The 20,347-nt window shown below is 36.9% G+C and overlaps 1 protein-coding gene across 3 annotated transcripts; it reads right to left on the bottom strand.

Moving 5' to 3' along the window:
- Positions 1–3,494: 3,494 nt before the first annotated feature.
- gpr75 (G protein-coupled receptor 75) lies at positions 3,495–6,532 on the bottom strand. 3 transcript variants are annotated; one of them, XM_046843216.1, is made up of 2 exons: positions 6,377–6,532; positions 3,495–5,895 (listed from the first exon to the last, which is right to left on the bottom strand). In XM_046843216.1, exon 2 carries the CDS (start codon positions 5,801–5,803, stop codon positions 4,166–4,168), a length of 1,638 nt encoding a protein of 545 aa, XP_046699172.1. In that variant the 5' UTR covers positions 5,804–5,895; positions 6,377–6,532; the 3' UTR covers positions 3,495–4,165. The 3 variants fall into 3 exon arrangements, with proteins under 3 accessions (XP_046699172.1, XP_046699171.1, XP_046699173.1); XM_046843215.1 differs by having other exon boundaries at positions 6,384–6,532; XM_046843217.1 differs by having other exon boundaries at positions 3,495–5,892; positions 6,384–6,532.
- Between the last annotated feature and the right edge of the window lie 13,815 nt (positions 6,533–20,347).

The following is a 20,347-nucleotide window of genomic DNA, read 5'->3' as shown; positions in this document are numbered from 1 at the left end:
TTCAAGAAATCGAAGCAGTTTTTTTACTGAGCGAAAAAGCAGTGGAAGAGTTGCATCCTCAAGAGGACGAGGCGGACGCAGCAGGACAGACTGTGCTCTTATTTTGGACTACATCTGAGTACATACAACATGATTCAAGTGGGCATAGGTATTTACAGTAATACATTATAGTAACCATATAAAACATTATTTTAGATTATTTTACAGTAAGAAGAGTAAAATTCTTTGGTTAATTGTTAATGATATTTACGGTGTGCACGCTGTGTGTACCTTAAAAATATCTCAAGTCGGGACATTTTTTTTTTATCTTAAATTTTATCTAAAATAAACTCGGATGTGATAATTTATTACACAGTATGTCACAAAAGTTGGTGCACCCCTTACCATTCAGCAACCATTTTATTATATCTTCTCAACGGACAGTACTATAGAAATGAAACTTGGATATATTTAAGTCAATCTGTAGTATATAGTTACTGTCCTCTGAAAATAACATACAGCCATTATTGTCAAAATAGCTGACAACAAAAATCATGTTTTTGTCTGCTTGACAAAACCATTCAAATTTGTGTATTTTGTATTAGAGCAGTTAAAATTAGAATTGTTGTTCTCCACAAAGGTGGCTGTGGCTGTAAGATGATCAGTAACACCCTGAAGCTGAGTTACAGTACAGTGGTCAGGGACATACAGAGGTTTTCCAAGAAGGGTTCACCTCAGAACAGCTCTCGCAAGGGTCCATCAAAGAAGAGTCCTCGTGCTGTGCGTCAGGTGCGGAAGTTGGTTCAAAAAACAGACGACTGAGTGCTGCAGCATTGCTTTAGAGGGTGCAGAAGGTCTTCTTGTCAGTGCTCAGACCATATACCACACACTGCAACAAGTATTATAACTTGTATAACATAATAACGAGCCTAAACACACCACCAAGATGACAACTGCCATGCTGAGGAAGCTGAAGGTGATGAAGTGGCCAGGTATGTCTCCGGACCTAAACCCTTTTGAGCACCTGTAGAGCTTACTCAAGCAGAAGATGGAGACGCGCCATGTGTTAAACATCCAGCAGCTTGGTGATGTCATTATAGAGGAGTGGAAGAGGATCCCAGCAACAACCTGTGCAGCTCTGGTGAATTCCATGCCCAGGAGGATTAAGGCAGTGCTGGATAACAACAGTGCTCACACAATATTCACACAGTTTTCACATGTTCACTGAGGGTGCACTCACTTTTGTTGCCAGTTATTAAGACAATAATGGCTGTATGTTGAGTAAATCTGTACTGCTATACAATCTAAACCTTGACAACTCTAAAATATATACACGTTTCATTTCTATAGTATTGTCCCTTGAGAAGAAATAACAAACAAATGAAAAAGTGGTGGTTGAACTTGTCTTCTTTTTTCTGTGCATTATTACAAGGTAAAGTATTTTGGTCCTAATGTGAGTGATTTGTAGCTGCTTCATCCTACAGAAAATGATGAATATTATGTGACTGGTTTTCACCAGAGCTCCATGCAGTAGAACCTTTTTGACAGGTTTGTTTCACCAACCAAAGTAACATTCCGATTTAAAGAATAACCTGTGGGAAATCCCTCCAGCACAGTTACAGAACATCCTAGTGATTCTTATGGCTTGTGGTCTCCTAGCACCTTTCTTGCATTAGCTTTAATCTGTCATACGGCTCCATATCCAGCGTAACATTCTGTACCAGGACATCACAACACATTGAATTTTTTGCAAAAGCCTGTACTTTTCTCTAAATCCTTTGTTGAACTTTAAAAAGTAAGTATTTATTTGTTTCAATGAACAAATCATTGCATTCAGAATAACGAGTCCTTTTGTGATTGTTTACAAAACAAGATCTTCAAAATGTTTACTTGTGTTATCAGTATGATGGCACACAGTTTCACTATTTCCTGAGGTAAACTATGGTTTGGATCACATTGATTGTAAATGCACAAGGCTGAATTTCTTCTGTATGACAGCCATACATTTCGACAGCACAATTTTATTTATTTAATTGCAAGAAACCGGACAGAATTCACACTTCTACTGCACTATACAAGTGTTCATTCGTTTCCTGGTTGTTCATAGATTTTCAGAAATTGCAATTCTGTGCTGTCTGTATACGCTCACCAAATGAAGGTGCATAAGATTGACACAGAGAGAACCGGTTGATCTGATGCCGTACTGCCGTACTCACCCTTCGTTAGTGACATTCAAGATTTATCTGCACAAGTCATCAATTCAAGACATGTTTCCAAAACAAAAAAACAAGTTTAATGGAAATGTGAAGAAGATTGAACCATTTTGCCTTCGATCACTTATGCAACAAACTGATGTTGAGATGTTTCGGAGGTTAAAACTATTAAAATGAGAACCAGTATAATATAATTTGATCAATATGACAAACATCTGAGATTGTAGGAAACAGCAGACATTTGCACACAATCGATTAAATGAACGTACCAAAGCGTTCGAAATTTGTTCAAAACAACAAGAAATTGTTGTGCGATTACATGACGTGGCGGTTAAACAAGTCGTTTTGAGAATTTCATTTCTGATCTGAGAAAAATGCTCCAAAGCAACTGAGAAAAACGAAATAAACAGTTGCATGTTTTGTTGCTATGATCATATATGGAATGTTGTAATTTGATCTAGATGCTTATAGTTTTTCAGGAAAAGTAAAGCAAAAATAGATTTTTTTCTTTTAATGCTTAGGAGTTAATGAGGCTGTTTTGGTTAAAACACATGTATAACATTGATGAGGAACTTTTTCCTACTTTCACCCTATTTTACAGTTTTTTCTCAGTTGCTTTGGAGCATTTCTCGGATAATTCTACATATCTGCGAACCAGTAGGTGGCTTTCGTGAAACACTTTGTACAAACAGCACACCACATTGGATTCCTTGCAAAAGCCTGTACTTTTCTCAAAACTCTTAGTTAATCTCTCAAAAGTAAGTATTTGTGTCAATAGACAAATCACTGCCATCAGAATAACAAGATCTAAATGTTTAGTCATGTCAGTATGATGCTGCACAGCTTCAGTATTTCCTGATATAAACTGTAGTTTGGATCACTGATTGAAAATGCACAAGGCTGAATTTCTTCTGTATGTCATGAATTTCAACAGCACAAATGTACACATTACTGCATGTGGGATATTGATTGCAAGAGACCAAACAGGATTCACACTTTTACTGTACTGTACTAGTGTTTGTTCTTTTCCTGGCTGCTCATCTCCAATTGAAGGTTCACGAGATTCACCTTTGACCTATTTTAGACTTGCATTCATTAGTGACATTCAAGATTCATCTGCACAATTTATTAATAAATAAATAAATAAATAAATGTTTAACAGAAATTTTAGGTTGACAGATAACTGGTTGAACCATTTTGCATTTAAAGTCTTGTGCAATGAACCGATGTTGAGATGTTTGTTGAACGATATATTTTGATCAACATGACACAAACAACTGAGAATGTAGGATGTATGATAATTGTACACAATTTATTAATTTCTTGTTCAAAACAAGAAATTGTTTTTATGATGTGCACCAGTGATTACATGATGTGGAACAGGTAGTTTTGAGAAATTCGTTTCTGGTCTGAGAAACGCTCAGAAACAGAAACTGTGAAAAACTGTAATCGGCCTCACAATGAACTTGATGTACTTGGGGGGAAAAAACATTTAATATGACAGTCAGTGTAATCCAACTTCACAAACACCTTATATCTTAATGCAGACACTTTTACCATCTTATTAAAAACACTGTCAGTGTAAAAATATATATATATATATATATATTTTTTACAACACTTTCCCTATAGTTATAATCAGCATAAATTCTATTTCAGTGTGCACAGTCCAGCATTAACAAATAATGTACATTCTCTCATACATCATGTAAGGAAACGACATTTTACAGAATGTCCCTAAAGTTTCGATACATGCAGGAAAAATGAACACATTTGAGCAAAATGTAACTTTATTTCATCCAGCCATGAAAAAGATTTAATATGTTCCTCATTTGTCAAAGGCTTTCCTGAAAAAAATAGATATGAAAAAACTTTGGAAGGTATTTTGCTTAAACGTGTAAACTGCAATCCTTGTATGAAGACTTCTGGAACAACCTGTGTCGCTCCAAATATGTGTTGTGGAAGTCCAGCATTTACACTGAGGGTGTGGGGATCTGATGGGCCGAGGCACTGTCAAAGTCCTGCAGTGCCTCCTGGTGGATGTGGTAATGCATAGCCACGAAGCTCTTAGCAAAGCCAGTGGTCTGAGAGTTCACTGGGTTTAGACTGTTCGGGGAACTGGGTCCGGCTGATGGACTGCTGTTGTAGATGCTATAGTAGGGCTCGATGCGAGTGTTGATTGGTGTGGAGGTGCTAGGAGGATGGGATTTGCATTCAGAGACAGCGCGCATACTGGGCAAGCTGTCCCTCGAGTGGCTAGGCCCACACGCCTGGTCTACGAGTCTTCTCTGTGGCTTTGGCGAGAGCATGTATGCTGAGTTGGTTTCATGGTGTGAGGACTTGTTGCGGTTTACCTCAAGAGTTCCCTTGCCCATGGCGTGCAAACGGGTCTTGTGCTTGCAGCAAAAGGAGCTGAATGCCAGCCACTGGAGGAAGCAGAGGACACGTCGTCGCAAGCCGGCACTGTTTCTAGAGTAAACAAACGGGTTTATGCCTGACTTGAGAAATATTAGAGCAAATCCACACAGCTCAAACTGGTAGTGAACGAAGCTGTTCTCGGCCGACAAAACATCCTGCGCCAAAGCCACACCCATGGGCAGACAGCATAAAAGCACAGATATGACTATGACCACACACATCACTACAGCCTTGGAGTCCTTGGCTGTGGACAGGTTGGAAACCAACTGACAGCAGGTAGCATGTGTGGCAGTCCTGGCCCGACTGCTACCCTTTGTAAATGGGTGTGTTTGAACATGTTGCAGCTTATTATAGGTCTGGTTACGGTACAGCGAGGGCACCTGGACGGCACACTGGATGCCCTCGAAACCGGCAGCAATGAAGGCTGGAGGAGCAGCTGGAGGATGCGTGGCACCTACCATAATAACAGAACACTTCCGCACAAGGGCATTCTTTCGCAGTGCCTGTGCAATCATAAGATATGACATGGACACTACACCTACACAAAAAGCGAAATCGGCGAGGTACACATACACCACCACCTTCGCTTGATTCCCAGTGAGACCGAAGTGAGGCAGGCAGGGACCAGTGCTGCTGGGATAGGCTCTTAAGGTGACCAAGGCTGCCAGGGTGAAGCTAGAAGTCCACAGCAGTGCCGTGAGAGACAAAGTGCATGGGAAGGACGCAGCATGGTTTGGCTGCTGGCCTAATACCATGCGCAACCGATGCAGGGCAATGACTGCCACCGTTTCCAAAGACATGATGATGAAACCTGAGCTGGTGAGATGAAAAGCGAAGCAGAAGCCCTTTGACACCCCACCTCCGCCTTCCCCGACATCCAGGAAAAGGATGAGCGCAAACATGGGCGCGGTGATGGAGCAGATGAACAGGTCACAGAAGGACAGGTTCAGAATCATGAAGTCGAAGTTGGTACGGAATTTTCGGACTGCTGGGTCAAAGAATGAGAGGAACACCACCAAGTTGCCATAAGAGCCCAGGCAGAAGATAAGAATGAGGAGGAGAGAGCAGGAGGATAGGGTGGCTGTATGGATTAAGGCCCAGCCGCTCACAAGAGTCTGTCCTAGAGTACTATTGAATCCCTGGCTCCTAGAGAAATCCCCCAGGTCTAAAGGCCAAGCTGTGCTGTTCATCATACAAATGGAGTTGGTTGGTATCACAGCCTTAAGACTATTTCCCCCATTGTCCAGCAATCCTCCAAGTTGTGCAGTGTTTTTCTCCTTGGCTGCTGATAGAACACAGAAAAAAACACAAGTCTTATTCACAAAAAAAATGTGCAATCTAACAGTGGATTCATGCCCTTTCTGAATTATTGACGAATTATGCTACATGCGTCTGAGAGATGAAATACATTGCATGCAGTGGCCTATTAGTTACAGTATACATCCAGTCTGCTTCTTTCAGCTGCTGTAATATTGTTTTATCATTAATATTTATTATAGGAGGTCGGTCTTTTCATAGACTTCGGTGCCCAAAACACGTTGACGTTATCTATAGATAATAAAATAAAATAAAACTAATTAAATATAATATGCACATTTTTCTCCATCCTGGACAAGACGAATATTCATCCACACTCTCAGTTTGCATGTTTTACCCGATGATCTTATTTAACGCCATATTTATAGGTTTATGCAGCGCTTTTATCAACAGCACGGCGCGTTTTATAACCTTATCGATAATAATAATAAAATAAAATAAATACATACATCTTACCACATTTTATTGCATTCTGCCATTTGGATGATGTGTATAGATTTCCAAATAGAAATGTTGTAGCGTTGACAGAGATTAACTACATAGAAATGAAATAGACGTGATGTAGAGGATGAAAAAAGACTGAATATAGCGGAGGCGCGCTCCCGCGAGGTAGCTGCAGCTCTCGGCGAGCAAGAGAAGAGACAGCATGCGCGTGCCCGTGAAAAGCCTCCAAAGAGGCAGAAGGCAGGATGAGGAAGTGGATCGTGGAGGCAATTTGAATGACATCAGTTTCTAGCCATAACGCGATATTTCAAAGCGACAAGTGTTTTAAAATCCACATGTTGGAACATTTTCCCTAATAAATCTCGTAGGAACAGATGGATGAAATCACTGAAATGCTTTTATGAAATGCTTATATATGTGTGTGTGTGTGTGTGTGTGTTTGTGTGTGTGTGTGTGTGTGTGTGTATATATATATATATATATATATATATATATATATATATATATATATATATATATATATATATACAGTACAGACCAAAAGTTTGGACACACCTTCTCATTCAAAGAGTTTTCTTTATTTTTTGATGACTATGAAAATTGTAGATTCACACTGAAGGCATCAAAACTATGAATTAACACATGTGGAATTATATATGGAATTATATACATAACAAAAAAGTGTGAAACAACTGAAAAATGTCATATTGTAGGTTCTTCAAAGTAGCCACCTTTTGCTTTGATTACTGCTTTGCACACTCTTGGCATTCTCTTGATGAGCTTTAAGAGGTAGTCACCTGAAATGGTCTTCCAACAGTCTTGAAGGAGTTCCCCGAGAGATGCTTGGCACTTGTTGGCCCTTTTGCCTTCATTTTTTTTTTTTTTTTTTCTCAAACATTTCAGCAACCATTGTAGTATATCTTCTTAAGGGACAATACTATAGAAATGAAACTTGGATATATTTTTGTCAATCTGCAGCTTGTATAGCAGTACGGACTTATTGTCCATTGTTGTCTAAATAGCTGGCCCTAAGTAATAGCAGCTCTTCGTCTTGTAACCAAGCGAAGCCACATGTCTAATTCATGTTTTTGTCTTCTTGACAGGACCATACAAATTTGTTTATCTTGTACATTGTATTAGAGCAGTTACAATGTGGTGCATTGAGTACAGTTCTCTCATACTGACCACTGGATGTGAACTTAATGATAGGATTAATCATTTAAGAATTACAAATAATTAAGCCATAGTCATGCCACAACAAATCTGGATATTCACAGAATTCTTTTTTATAGGGAAACTAGTCAAGTTGAGAACACTCTCAGGGAGGTAGGGTGTATCACTGTCAAAGTTTACAAAGAAACTGCCTGCAAAGCTCAGAAACAGGATTTTGTGGAGGCAGAGATAAGGTGAGGGCTATGAAAACATCCCAAGAGTACACTGGCTTTCATAATTCTTAAATGAAACAAGTTTGGAACAACAAAGACTTTTCCTATAGCAATCAGCGGAAAAAGTGCCTTGGTAAGAACCCAATGGTCACTCTGGTTAAGTTCCAGAGATCCTGTGTGGAGATAGGAAAAATCTGCAGCTGGACAATGAATACTGCAACACCACCAATCTGTTTTTTTCATAGTTTTTCTCAGTTCCTTTGGGGCGTTTCTCAGATCAGAAATGAATTTCTCAAAACTACTTGTTCTACCTCCACATCATGGAGTCGCTTGTGCACGTCATAAAAATAATTTCTCGCTGCTTTAAACAAATCGCTAAATCCTTTGGTACATTCATGTAATTGATTGTGTACAATTGTCTGTTGTTTCCTACATTATCAGTTGTTTGTCATCTTGATAAAAATATTGGTTCTTACTTGAATATTCTTAACCCCCTGAAACATTTAGGCATCAGTTTATTGTACAAGTCATTGAATGAATCATTTGTTATAATCTGTCAAGCTTATCTTCTTCACATTTCGGGAAAACGTGTTTTGTAAATGTATCTTGAATGTCACTAATGAAGGCGAGAGTATCAGATCAACCAATGGTGAACTAGTTCTCTAAAATAGATCAAAGGTGAATCTCATGAACCAAACAACAGACAAAAAGAATTACAGAGTAAAAACACAGAATTACAATTTTTACAAAAAATTGAATCAAATAATCAATCAAATAAATCATTCTATGCTGTTAAAATTCATAGATGTCATACAAAAGAAATTCAGCCTTGTGCATTTTCAAAGAAAAAAATTGTTTTGAGAACGCACTTACTGGTTTGCAAATATTAAGAAGGATTTGATAAACTGTAAACCAAAGTGAAAAAAAAATGGAATGAAAACACATCAAAATCCACTTGTAAAACTTCATCCTCATGCTAAATCATCATGTACAATGTTGCTCTGCGCTTGAAACAACGTCATAGAAAAAGGCCATTGTTTTTTTATCCATGTCCACACCTAACCTTCCATGTATGAATCTAAAACACTGTTGCTATAGCAACAAACTACCTTTGAAGCTATGACAGCACCTGGGAAAAAGAAGAGAGGAGAAAAAATGCATACAAATTTAAGCGTGAATGCTCAATCACAGAGAAGAGACTATATCATGAAACCACTCGCAAAATATCTATATTTACTGTGTAAAGTTCAGACTCGCATGAAATGATTAGCAAATCATGACTGTTTTCTCTGTTTTTGCTCATTTTACTGCTGTTTTTTTTTTTACTGGTCTTCAGTGTGAGTAGGAGCAGCGTGAGAATGGGAAGAAGAAAAAGAAGAGGCAGAGAGAAATTAATACCGTTTTTCTCAGCGTATACAGATGGAGCAAAACACAGAATAACAATTTCTGAAAATGGATGAACAACCTGGAAATGAATGAACACTCAATTGCGTACAATAGTCTGCTGTTTCCTACAGTTGCAAAAATGCAAAATGGATAAACCAGTTGTCATCATCTGTCATCTAGAAATTTCTAATAAACTGTTTTTTTGTAAATGTGTTGAATTGATGAATTGTGCAGATGAATCTTGAATTTGACTAATGTAGGCGAGTGAGAGGCATCAGATCAACCATTCATCATCTAGTTCTCTAAAACAGGTCAAAGGTTAATCTTGGGAACCTTCATTTGGCGACAGACAGAGTAAAACACAAAAAAACTATTTCTGATAATTGGTTGAACAACCAAGAAATGAACGCTATTACAGTACAGTAAAAGTGAGAATCCTGTCCAGTCTCATGCAATCAATATAAATCAAATTATGCAATAAATTAAATACATTTGCGCTTACAGTTTTTCTAAGTTGCTTTGGGGCGTTTCTCAGATCTGAAATTAAATTCTCAAAACTACTTGTTCAACCTCTACGTCATTTAGTCACTTGTGCACATCATAAGAACATTTCTTGTTGCTTTGGTCAAACAATTTGTGTACAGTTGTCTGCCGTTTCCTACATTATCACTTGTTTATGTAAAGTTGATCAAAATATATTTTCTAGTTTAAACTGAATAGTTTTAACCCCCAAAGCATCTCGGCATCAGTTCATTGCATAAGTCATTGAATGCAAAATGGTTACAGTTTTTCCGCTGCTTTGTCTTTGTCTTTAATTTCTCAAATCATCCTTAATATTTGCAAACCATCAACTAGTTCTCTAAAACAGGTCAAAGGTGTATCTTGAGAACCTTCAGAGAGTGTATACAGACAGAGCAAAACAAAGAATGATAAATTCTGAAAAGGGATTAACACCCAAGAAACGAACGAACACTTGTATAGTACAGTAACATTTTAAATCCTGTCCGGTCTCTTGCAATCAATATAAATCGAATATGCAATAAAATAAATACATTTGAGCTACTGAAATTCATAGATGCCAAACAGAAGGAAGTCCAATTTTGTGCATTTTCAATCACTGTAATTCAAACCGTAGTTTATATCATGAAATCCTGAAACTGTGCACCATCATACTGACATCATGCTTAAACATGACAAAATGATTTGTTCATCGACACAAATACTTACTTTTGACAGATGAACTAAGGATTTTGAGAAAAGTACAGGCTTTTGCAAGAAATCCATTGTGTCGTTTGTGTTAATTGTTTTGAGAAATGCACTTACTGCTTTGCAAATATGAAAGATAATTTGAGAAAACACTCCAAAGCAACTGAAAAAAACTGTAATAGTAAAATCAGATCTGCCATGATTTGTCTTAGATTTTATTTAGTTAACAAAAACCTGTTATTAAAGAAGTGGTAGCTCTGTGGTTAAGGCTCTGGGTTACTGGTCAGGGTTCAAGCCCCAGTTTTGCCTGTGTCTGTGCTCCAGGGGCACTGTATCAGTGCGATATGCGAAGAAAGAATTGTATTTATTTTATTTTATTTCAACATTTCACACTTACTTTTAATGAATTTTATAATATATTGTCTTATGTATCAATAGTACTATATATTTTGCTTTGTAGATATCTAAGTAGAATTTTTTTATAAAGAAAACAGTATTTTTTACAATACAATATTTACACATTATAGTTCCTCGCTGGTGCTCCAGCATAATCTTTCCCTTTTATCAGCTAAACCAGCAATTATTAATAGCTAGTACTGGTCTGTGTGTGTTTATTTATTTAGCAGGAGTGTAAGAACTATGTTATAGGTTATCTTATTTTAACTATCTGTATTTATGAACAATTTAATTTAAAAGCTTTAAGAACCTATTAGAGACTTTAAACCTGTTTTATTTCCTGTTTTTAATTAGGTTCATAATTACATAATGTACTAAAAAAAACGTATACGCCCCTCTTGTATGTAAGAACTTATAACTCACATTTTCCTTGACTTTTTCTTCACATTTACAGCCAAATAACAACATGTGAGTTCAAGTAATTTCAATACCCTCCTCAGATATAACTTTTCAAATGTAGGGTTAGTGTTAAATTTCACAGACAGACAGACAGACAGACAGACAGACAGACAGACAGACAGACAGACAGACAGACAGACAGATAGATAGATAGATAGATAGATAGATAGATAGATAGATAGATAGATAGATGAGCTACAGTAACAGATAGACTAAAAGTCATGTGCACTTTTTTCACATTAAGATTTCTTACTTCTAATCAAATTCCATATGATTTCCTCATTAAACAAGAAGTCATCAACTTGATCCGCTTCAGGAGCCATCTCCAAACACTGAAAGGAAATTTTGTGTTTTCACAAGGGTGATATTTGAAAAAGATCCAGAATGAAAATCCAAGTACGTCTATCACAGACTGTGAAAATACGCTTGTGGAAACAGTTTGTCCTTGTTCTTATTCATGTCTGTAAAGCTCTGCATCTCGCTACAAACTGTTCATTCTTCTTGAATGTACATTTTTCTGAAACAACAGTCTCCAGGTGTCATTTCATTATACAGACTTCAATAAGATCCTGTATTATAAATCTTTGGACTCTTCTCTAGTGTTTTAACTTACTTGTGTTCCTTAGATTGTAGTATTTACAAAAATATATATATTTTATAAATCCTTTCAGAAGAAAAACGTTATTGGAAAATCACAGAAGTATCAAATTTCTCACTTGGGAGTTAAAGCAGTAAATCATGAGCCACTGGTTAGTCCTCCGGTCCACACTGCAGTGTAATGCGTAACTATCTTTTGAGGCTGTCAGCACTGAGTTTTTACTAAGAATGAACAAAACTGCGTACAGCTTTTTGTACACTAAGCAAAGCCTTACATTAATTCTAAAATAAATCTATTAAATGTCAAAATTAATATTATATACTTTTTATACTTTATTGCTTTACCTTCTGGCACACATTTTCATATTTATAATTTTTTTTTATCTTCTACTGCAGAAGGGACAGACAGACAGACAGACAGATATACAGTACAGACCAAAAGTTTGGACACACCTTCTCATTCAAAGAGTTTTCTTTATTTTCATGACTATGAAAATTGTAGAGTCACACTGAAGGCATCAAGGGCTATTTGACCAAGAAGGAGAGTGATGGGGTGCTGCACCAGATGACCTGGCCTCCACAGTCACCGGACCTGAACCCAATCGAGATGGTTTAGGGGTGAGCTGGACCGCAGAGTGAAGGCAAAAGGGCCAACAAGTGCCAAGCATCTCTCTGGGAACTCCTTCAAGACTGTTGGAAGACCATTTCAGGTGACTACCTCTTGAAGCTCATCAAGAGAATGCCAAGAGTGTGCAAAGCAGTAATCAAAGCAAAAGGTGGCTACTTTGAAGAACCTACAATATGACATTTTTCAGTTGTTTCACACTTTTTTGTTATGTATATAATTCCACATGTGTTAATTCATAGTTTTGATGCCTTCAGTGTGAATCTACAATTTTCATAGTCATCAAAAAATAAAGAAAACTCTTTGAATGAGAAGGTGTGTCCAAACTTTTGGTCTGTACTGTGTATATATATATTTTTAGATAGACAGATCAAGCAAAGTTAATTCAAGTCAATCGTTTGATTGACGGACAGAAAAATAGCACAAAGATTCACATACTAACCAACAGATATATTTTGGTGTTACTAGTAAAATGGCAGTGCATATAGACAGATTGGATATGATTAGTGGATGGCGGATAAATATATATACTAGAGAATGTTTGAGGAAGCAGCGTTAAGGATTACTAGGCGGGGTGACTGATTATTTAGTAGTGTGTTTCACACTAAAGATGTTTTAAGGGATTTGGCTTTGTTTTGAATAAATCTGTTTAAAGAACATTCCATTAGATTGAAACAACCCTCAAAAACCAGGCCAGTCTGTGGAAAGTAATAAAACATGAAATACAAATTATAGTAGGGACCATAATTTGGCCATGTGTCATATCACACTGGGATTAATTATTTTTTTATATTAAAACCCATGTCATTGCTGTTGGTTTTGCTTTTTGCTTTTTTTGTAAACACATACATGTATAGATGTGTTTGGGTGAATTTATATCAGGAAATTCACGTAAATCTTGGCTTTAGCATGTGGTAGCGCCTGTGTGTGAGTGATCCTAAAAGGAATGCACCAGCTTGCCTGTGTGAGCTTAAGTGTTCTGAAGAAATAAGACAGTTTACTGGAACACTATGTTATAATTTTATTTCTCGGTTCTTATATCTGTTCCTTGTGGATATTATAATGTGTCGGATTTATTTTCAAACCATATGAAATTTGCTTACAATTGATAAATGATACATGTACATATGGCTTCCAACAAAACCTTTGGCAAAGTAACCTTGATAATTTGAACAATGAATTTGCTATAAAAGATCTTTACTGTGTATAATATAAGAGGATCCCAGTGCATGCATATTTGTAAGGATATTTCTTTCAGGCTGTTTTGGGAGGGTTTAAGATTAAGATTTGTTTTTATTAAGAATATAAATGAGGTTACCATCAGAAAGTCATTTTTTCATTGTTAACAAACAAGATCGTCAAAATGTTTAGTCATGCTGTCAGTAAGACAGTGCACAGGTTTTTTTTTTCACAGTTTTTCCTCATGTAAACTACAGTTGGGATTATAGTGATGCACAATGCACAAAGTTGAATTTCTTTTGTGTGACGTCTATGAATTTCTGCAGCACAAATTTCTTTATTTCACTGCATGTTTGATTTATATTTTTTTGCAAGAAACCCAAGAGGATTCACACTTTTACTCTACTGTCCTTTAATTTCTTGGTTGTTCATCCATTTTTAAAAATTCTAATTCTGTCTTTTGCTATGCCTTTCGCCATTTGAAGGTTCACGAGATTCAACTGTGATCTATTTTAGAGAACTAGTTGATCATTGGTTGATCTGGTGCCGCTCACTCGCCTTCATTAGTGACATTCAAGATTCATCTGCGCAATTCATCAATTCAAGATGCATTTAAAAAAGCAAAAAAGTTTGCCAGAAATTTTAGATGTCTGATGATGACAACAGGTTCAACTAGTTTGCATACAATGACTTATACAATAAACTGATGCTGAGATGTTTTGGGGGTTAAGACCATTCAGGTGAAACTAGAAAATATATTTTGATCAACACCACATAAACATTTGATAATTTAGAAAACAGCAGACACAATCGATTAAATGAAAGTACCAAAGCATTCGCAATTTGTTTAAAGCAACAAGAAATGTTTTTATGATGTGCACCATTGACTACATGATGTGGAGGTCAAATAAGTAGTTTTGAGAATTTCATTTCTGATATAAAAAAGCTTCAACGCAACTGGGAAAACTGTGAACAGAAATGACATCATAGGAGAATTGAAGTCGTCTCGACTCAGGAACTCCATCAATGCCTAGACATGCAGTGGTGCACACAGTTCAAAATTTTTAACCATAATATACTTCCAAATTTGGAGTTTTGGATGAACTTGGGCGAACGCCAGCAGAATGTTCCTTCGATCCTCCCCAGTCAGTGGGCCAAAATTTTACAGCTTTTTATTGGATGGTTACATGGACTGCCACAGACAGCTTAGCAAGAAGAAGAAGATGCAGAAAAAGAAGATGATGAAGAAAAAAAAGGAGGAGAAGGAGAAAAAAATAATTAATAGGTAAAAGAAATACAAAGGGGCTTCACACCTTGCAATGCTTAGCCCTATAATAAAAAAAAAAAAAAGGAGAATAGCAATAGCAGACAAAAGGTCTGTGGTACAGTTTTTTTCTCAGTTGCTTTGGAGCATTTCTTGAATCATCATTAATATTTGCATACCAGTATGTGCATTTCTCAAAACAATTTGTACAAACAGCACAAAACATTGGATTCCTTGCAAAAGCCTGTACTTTGCTCAAAACTCTTAGTTCATCTCTCAAAATTAAGTATTGGTGTCAATTAACATCTCAAATGAACATCTCAATGTATTCAGATTAATAAGTCCTTTTGTCTTTGTTAACAAACAAGATCTTTGAAATGTTTAGTCATGTTGTCAGTATGACGCTGCACATTTTTAGTGTTTTCCGATGTAAACGACTGGATCACAATAATTGAAAATGCACAAGGCTGAATTTCTTCTGTATGTCATATGAATTTCAACAGCACAAATGCACACATGACTGTATGTGGGATATTGATTAAAAGAAACCAGACAGGATTCACACTTTTACTGTACTGTAATAGTATTCGTTCATTTCGTGGTTGTTCATCCAAATCAAATCAAATCAAATTTTATTCATCACATACACATACATACAGGGTACGACATGCAGTGAAATGCTTTATACGACGATCCGGCATGAGGGAATAGGATGGGGAAAAAGAAAAGAAGGCAGATAAATAGAGTATAAAAAAAACTATATAAAATAAAATATAAGAATATAAAGATATAAAAGATATATAAAGATATATTTATGTGAAACAAAGAGAAAAATGTATATACAAAAAAATTCTTATGGCAGTAGACAGTGAACAATGTGTAACAAAGTGTAAACAATAGACAATTTTGTGGTGGGTTGTCCATAAAGTGTCCGTGTGCGGTATGGTGTGGTGTAAAAATAAAATTAATATAAAGTGCACTTTGCTGTGCAAGTCCAGAGTTTAAAGTGTCATGGTGCGAAAGGTGAGATATGTATAGAGGGGAATTGTGATGATGGAGAGAGTGGGCCAGTTTTTAGATCCTGGGTGTTTCCTGGTTTAAACTCCGAATGGCCTGCGGGAAGAAGCTCCTCCTCATTCTCTCTGTGTTCGCTTTCAGGGAGCGGAAGCGTTTCCCTGAACGCAACAAAGAAAAGAGTCCATTGTTGGGATGGCTGAGGTCCTTCACAATCTTCCTGGCTTCCTACACCGCGTGCTGTAGATGTCCTGCAGGTCAGGGAGCTCGTTGTGGATAGTACGTTCAGCTGAAAGCACCACCCTCTGGAGGGCTTGTCTGTCCTGCATGGTGCTGTTCACAAACCAGGAAGTGATGCTACCCGTCAGGACGCTCTCACTGGTGCAGGTGTTGAAAGTCTTAAGCACCTGAGAGGGTAGTTTAAAGTCCCTTAAGCGTCTCAGATGGTACAGACGCTGCCGGGCCTTCTTCACCAGGGTGTTGGTGTGACAGGACCAAGACAGATCCTGTGTGATGTAAACACCCAGGTACCGGAAACAGTCCACTCTTTCCACTGGAGTCCCGTTGATGTTTTTGTAGTTGATGTTGATGTTTACCTCCTGTAGGTAGGCCGTCTCATCGTTGTTGGAGATCAGGCCCACCACAACAGTGTCGTCAGCAAACTTGATGATGGTGGTGGAGTTGGATGTGGCCACACAGTCATATGTGTACATTGAGTAAAGTTCCATTTTCAGAAATTGTTATTCTATGTTTTACTCTGTCTGTATACACACGCCAAATGAAGGTTAGCAAGATTCACCTTTGACTTGTTTTAAAGAGTGATTTGGTTATTGGTTGATCTGATGCCGTTCACTCGCCTTCATTAGTGACATTCCAAATTCATCTGCACAATTCATCAGTTCAAGAAGTTTAACTTGACAGATTCTGACAGCTGGTTTAACCATTAAGCATTCAATGACTAATGCAATGAGCTGATGCTTAACTATTTTGGGGGTTAAGACTATTTGGGTGAAACCAGTATAATATATTTTGATCAACATGACATAAACAATTGAAAATGTAGAAAACAGCAGACAATTGTACACAATCGATTAAATGAAAGTGCCAACGCATTCGCAATTTGTTCAAAGCAATTATTTGCATTGATGTGCAAAAGTGACTACATGACGTGGAGGTTAAACAAGTAGTTTTAAAAATTTAATTTCTGATCTGAGAAACGCCCCAAAGCAACTAAGTGTTAAAACTGTAATAATCATAAAAATCATAAACTAGACTTCGCACTTGAACCCCTAATAGCAAGAATGACCAGCATCGACATCAACAGATGTTGAGTGGCCTGGTATAGAGCTCTGACCTCAACCATAATAAACACCTTTGGGATGAATTGGAACACCGACTGCACCCCAGGCCTCCTGACCTCACCTACATCAGTACATGGCTTTACTCATGTTCTTTACTAACCACCTCTCTTCTGACCCTTGCATACTCTTTCTGACAGCAATTACATGACTTAAATACTTTTCAGAATCTCTCTGAACTTCATACATGTCCTTAGGTAGTACTAAAAAAAACAGCAGGCCACATGACTGGAATGATTTATGCTCTACTTAATGCATGCATATACATAAATATAAAGCTGTAGTAGTCGAAGCAAAAGGTAGTCACACTACGATGTTGGTTGTTTCCCATCAGCCACTGCGCCTCTTTGTTTCATGTCACATCACAGTTTGCACCTGGTTTATGTTCACAGCTAATATGCACCTTGGCCAGAAGACAGTTTATTCATGCAATACATAGCATCTGCTTTAAGAGCTCAGCTTGACTAAATATTTTTTTTCAGCATGTTCAAAATGCCTGAAATGGTTTCCTCATTCTGTCCCAGAGACCTGTATCGACTCATCGTACACATACACACACACACACACACACACACACACACACATATATATATATATATATATATATATATATATATATATATATATATATATATATAGGCTATTCCATCCTTGTGCAGGTCTACAATCTTGTCACTGATGCCCTTCGACAGCATTTTTGGTTTTGCCCATGGTTGTGGTGAAGTTTCAATAGAAGAGGTTGATTTTGTGACCGGTGTATTTTATACACAGTTGATATTAGGAGTTCTTTCCTCAAGGGACAGGACTAATTTGGGTTTGAGAAGTATTGCTAATTTGGTACGAGATCAAATTCTTATTTCACTCGATCAAATAAAAATGTAATTGTATATAACATTGATTTATTATTATCTTATGGTTTTTTTCTCTCTGTAAAAAAAACTATTCATTTAACCTGTTTATTTCTTTGTAAAGGGGTAAATATACAAAATCAGCAGGGGATCAAGTCACTATTTCCTCCACTGTAATTTGTTTTTTTGACTTCACTGTATTTTAATTAGCGTTAACAATTACAATTTGCACCTCTGCTGAAGATGTCATCAAAGCTCAACTCTTCTCTACCTGCATCTGCTGCCGTTTTCAGTCCAAGAAAAACTCGAATAAACTCCAAAAACTTTGAGAACCAGCTTTTGTTGAAGTCCAATAAAAATATTTAATAAAAAATAAATTCACTGTATATATGCATATTTGGTTTTGATTTATCTGAAATGATTTACTTTCATTTTATTTGTCAATTGAATACTAATAGTTTTTCTTATTTGTGACACGATGCTGTAGTTTTATTTGGTAATTCAAGATCCCTTTTTGAAAGATTGCTTTACTACTTTGTCCTTTTTTTTGACTGCCTTGTTTGATCTCTGTTTTATTCTGGCATGTTGAAGAGGATGTTGTGTTGATGGTTATTGCAGTGTTGAGGTACAATTTGATTTGTATTGTTGGAAATAAAACCTCATAAATCAACTGTTTCTGTTTTTTACATTTACATGTGTCTTGGTGTTGAGGATTAGTGCTTTGAGCCCACATTCAATATGAGTCAAATACTCAAGTACTGTTCAGATCAGTTACTCAAAACTTTTACTCAAGTCAAAAATTGGTGGGGCTCTCAATATATGTCTCTTATATGCATTAGTTGTTTTGAAGAAGAGTTATTAAACAAAGAAAGACTGAAACAAAGAGAACGAGAGAGAGAGAGAGAGAGAGAGAGAGAGAGATTTTTATATAGCATTGCAGCCCCTTCTGAGCCCAGGGACCCAAGTCCAAAGCTCCACCTCTGTATCACTCTCTCTCCCTGCATTCTCTGTCTCTCACTCGCTCACTCACTCACACACACACAGAAAGTGAAAGAAATCAGTCTCATGCTGATCTGCTCATAAAGCATGCATGTACTAGTATTTTCCACCTCGTTTTTGCACAAAGGTATTGCACGTTTGGCCTGACTGCTTGTTTTTTTGGCAATTATTTTGATTCAGACCTGAAGTACTTGCATTCCTTGTTTGTCTCTAAACAAATTTTGGTTTGAACACAGGGTTTGTTATCCCTCTCTGTGAATTGTCTTCGGTAATTCAGACAATAGGTACAATGCCAGATTGAAAATAATGAATGATGTGTGTAATTTCTTTTACTACATGCAACTTGGTTGATGTACATTATATACAGTATGACAACAAGATAAAGATACTGTTATATAGCTACTGCGATTGTTCAGATCTTTCTGGTTCTTTCAAGTTCTATCTAAATGTCTGCTGTCAATGGAAATTAAGTCAAATGACATCAGTGACATTCACGAATTGATGAATAATGAAGTCAAATATATAACTTGTTTCTAAATCTAAATGTTCCTTGGACTTGACCTACATTTCACATCTGTTGCTGCAGTCATTTTTTCCTTCCCCATAAGAATGCTGCTTTAAAGGCTCTTTGAATTCTTTTCAATACAACCCTTCACATAAATGCCATGGGTGGGTCGAACTTCAGAGCTCATTGTGTAAGGTTTACCTCTGAATGAACTGCAGTATCTAAACTTACTTTGCATACTCCAACATCTGTAGAGAAAACTCTGAGGGGATAAAAAATTATGGTCGTTTTCCCGCCTTTCGTATGTTATTTTATAAAACTGACACCTGTGTTTTTTGTTCCATAAGCAGGTCCATTTATATACCTACAACACTGAGGAAAATGTTATAATTAATGAACAAATGCAGCTTTATTATATATTACATATACACACATAACGATCAGGCATCACATTACAACATTAAAACATTATAAGCAGTGAAGTGAATAACACTGATCTTTTTCATCTTCTTCATCTCTTCATCTTCTTCATCTTCTTCATCTTCTTGTCTCTTCATCATGGCATCTGTTAGTGAGTGGGATATTATTAGGTGGCAAGTGAAAATTTTCTCCTCAAATTTGATGTGTTAGAAGCAGGAAAAATAGGCAAGTGTAAGGATTTGAGTTTGACGAGGGCCAAATTGTGATGTCTAGACGACTGGGTCAGAGCATCTCCAAAACTGCAGCTCTTGTAGGATGTTCCTGGTCTGCAGTGG

The sequence above is a fragment of the Silurus meridionalis genome, chromosome 28, assembly GCF_014805685.1.
Source record: "Silurus meridionalis isolate SWU-2019-XX chromosome 28, ASM1480568v1, whole genome shotgun sequence".
NCBI classification, from domain to species: domain Eukaryota; kingdom Metazoa; phylum Chordata; class Actinopteri; order Siluriformes; family Siluridae; genus Silurus; species Silurus meridionalis.
This window is presented reverse-complemented; position numbering and strand designations above follow the sequence as displayed.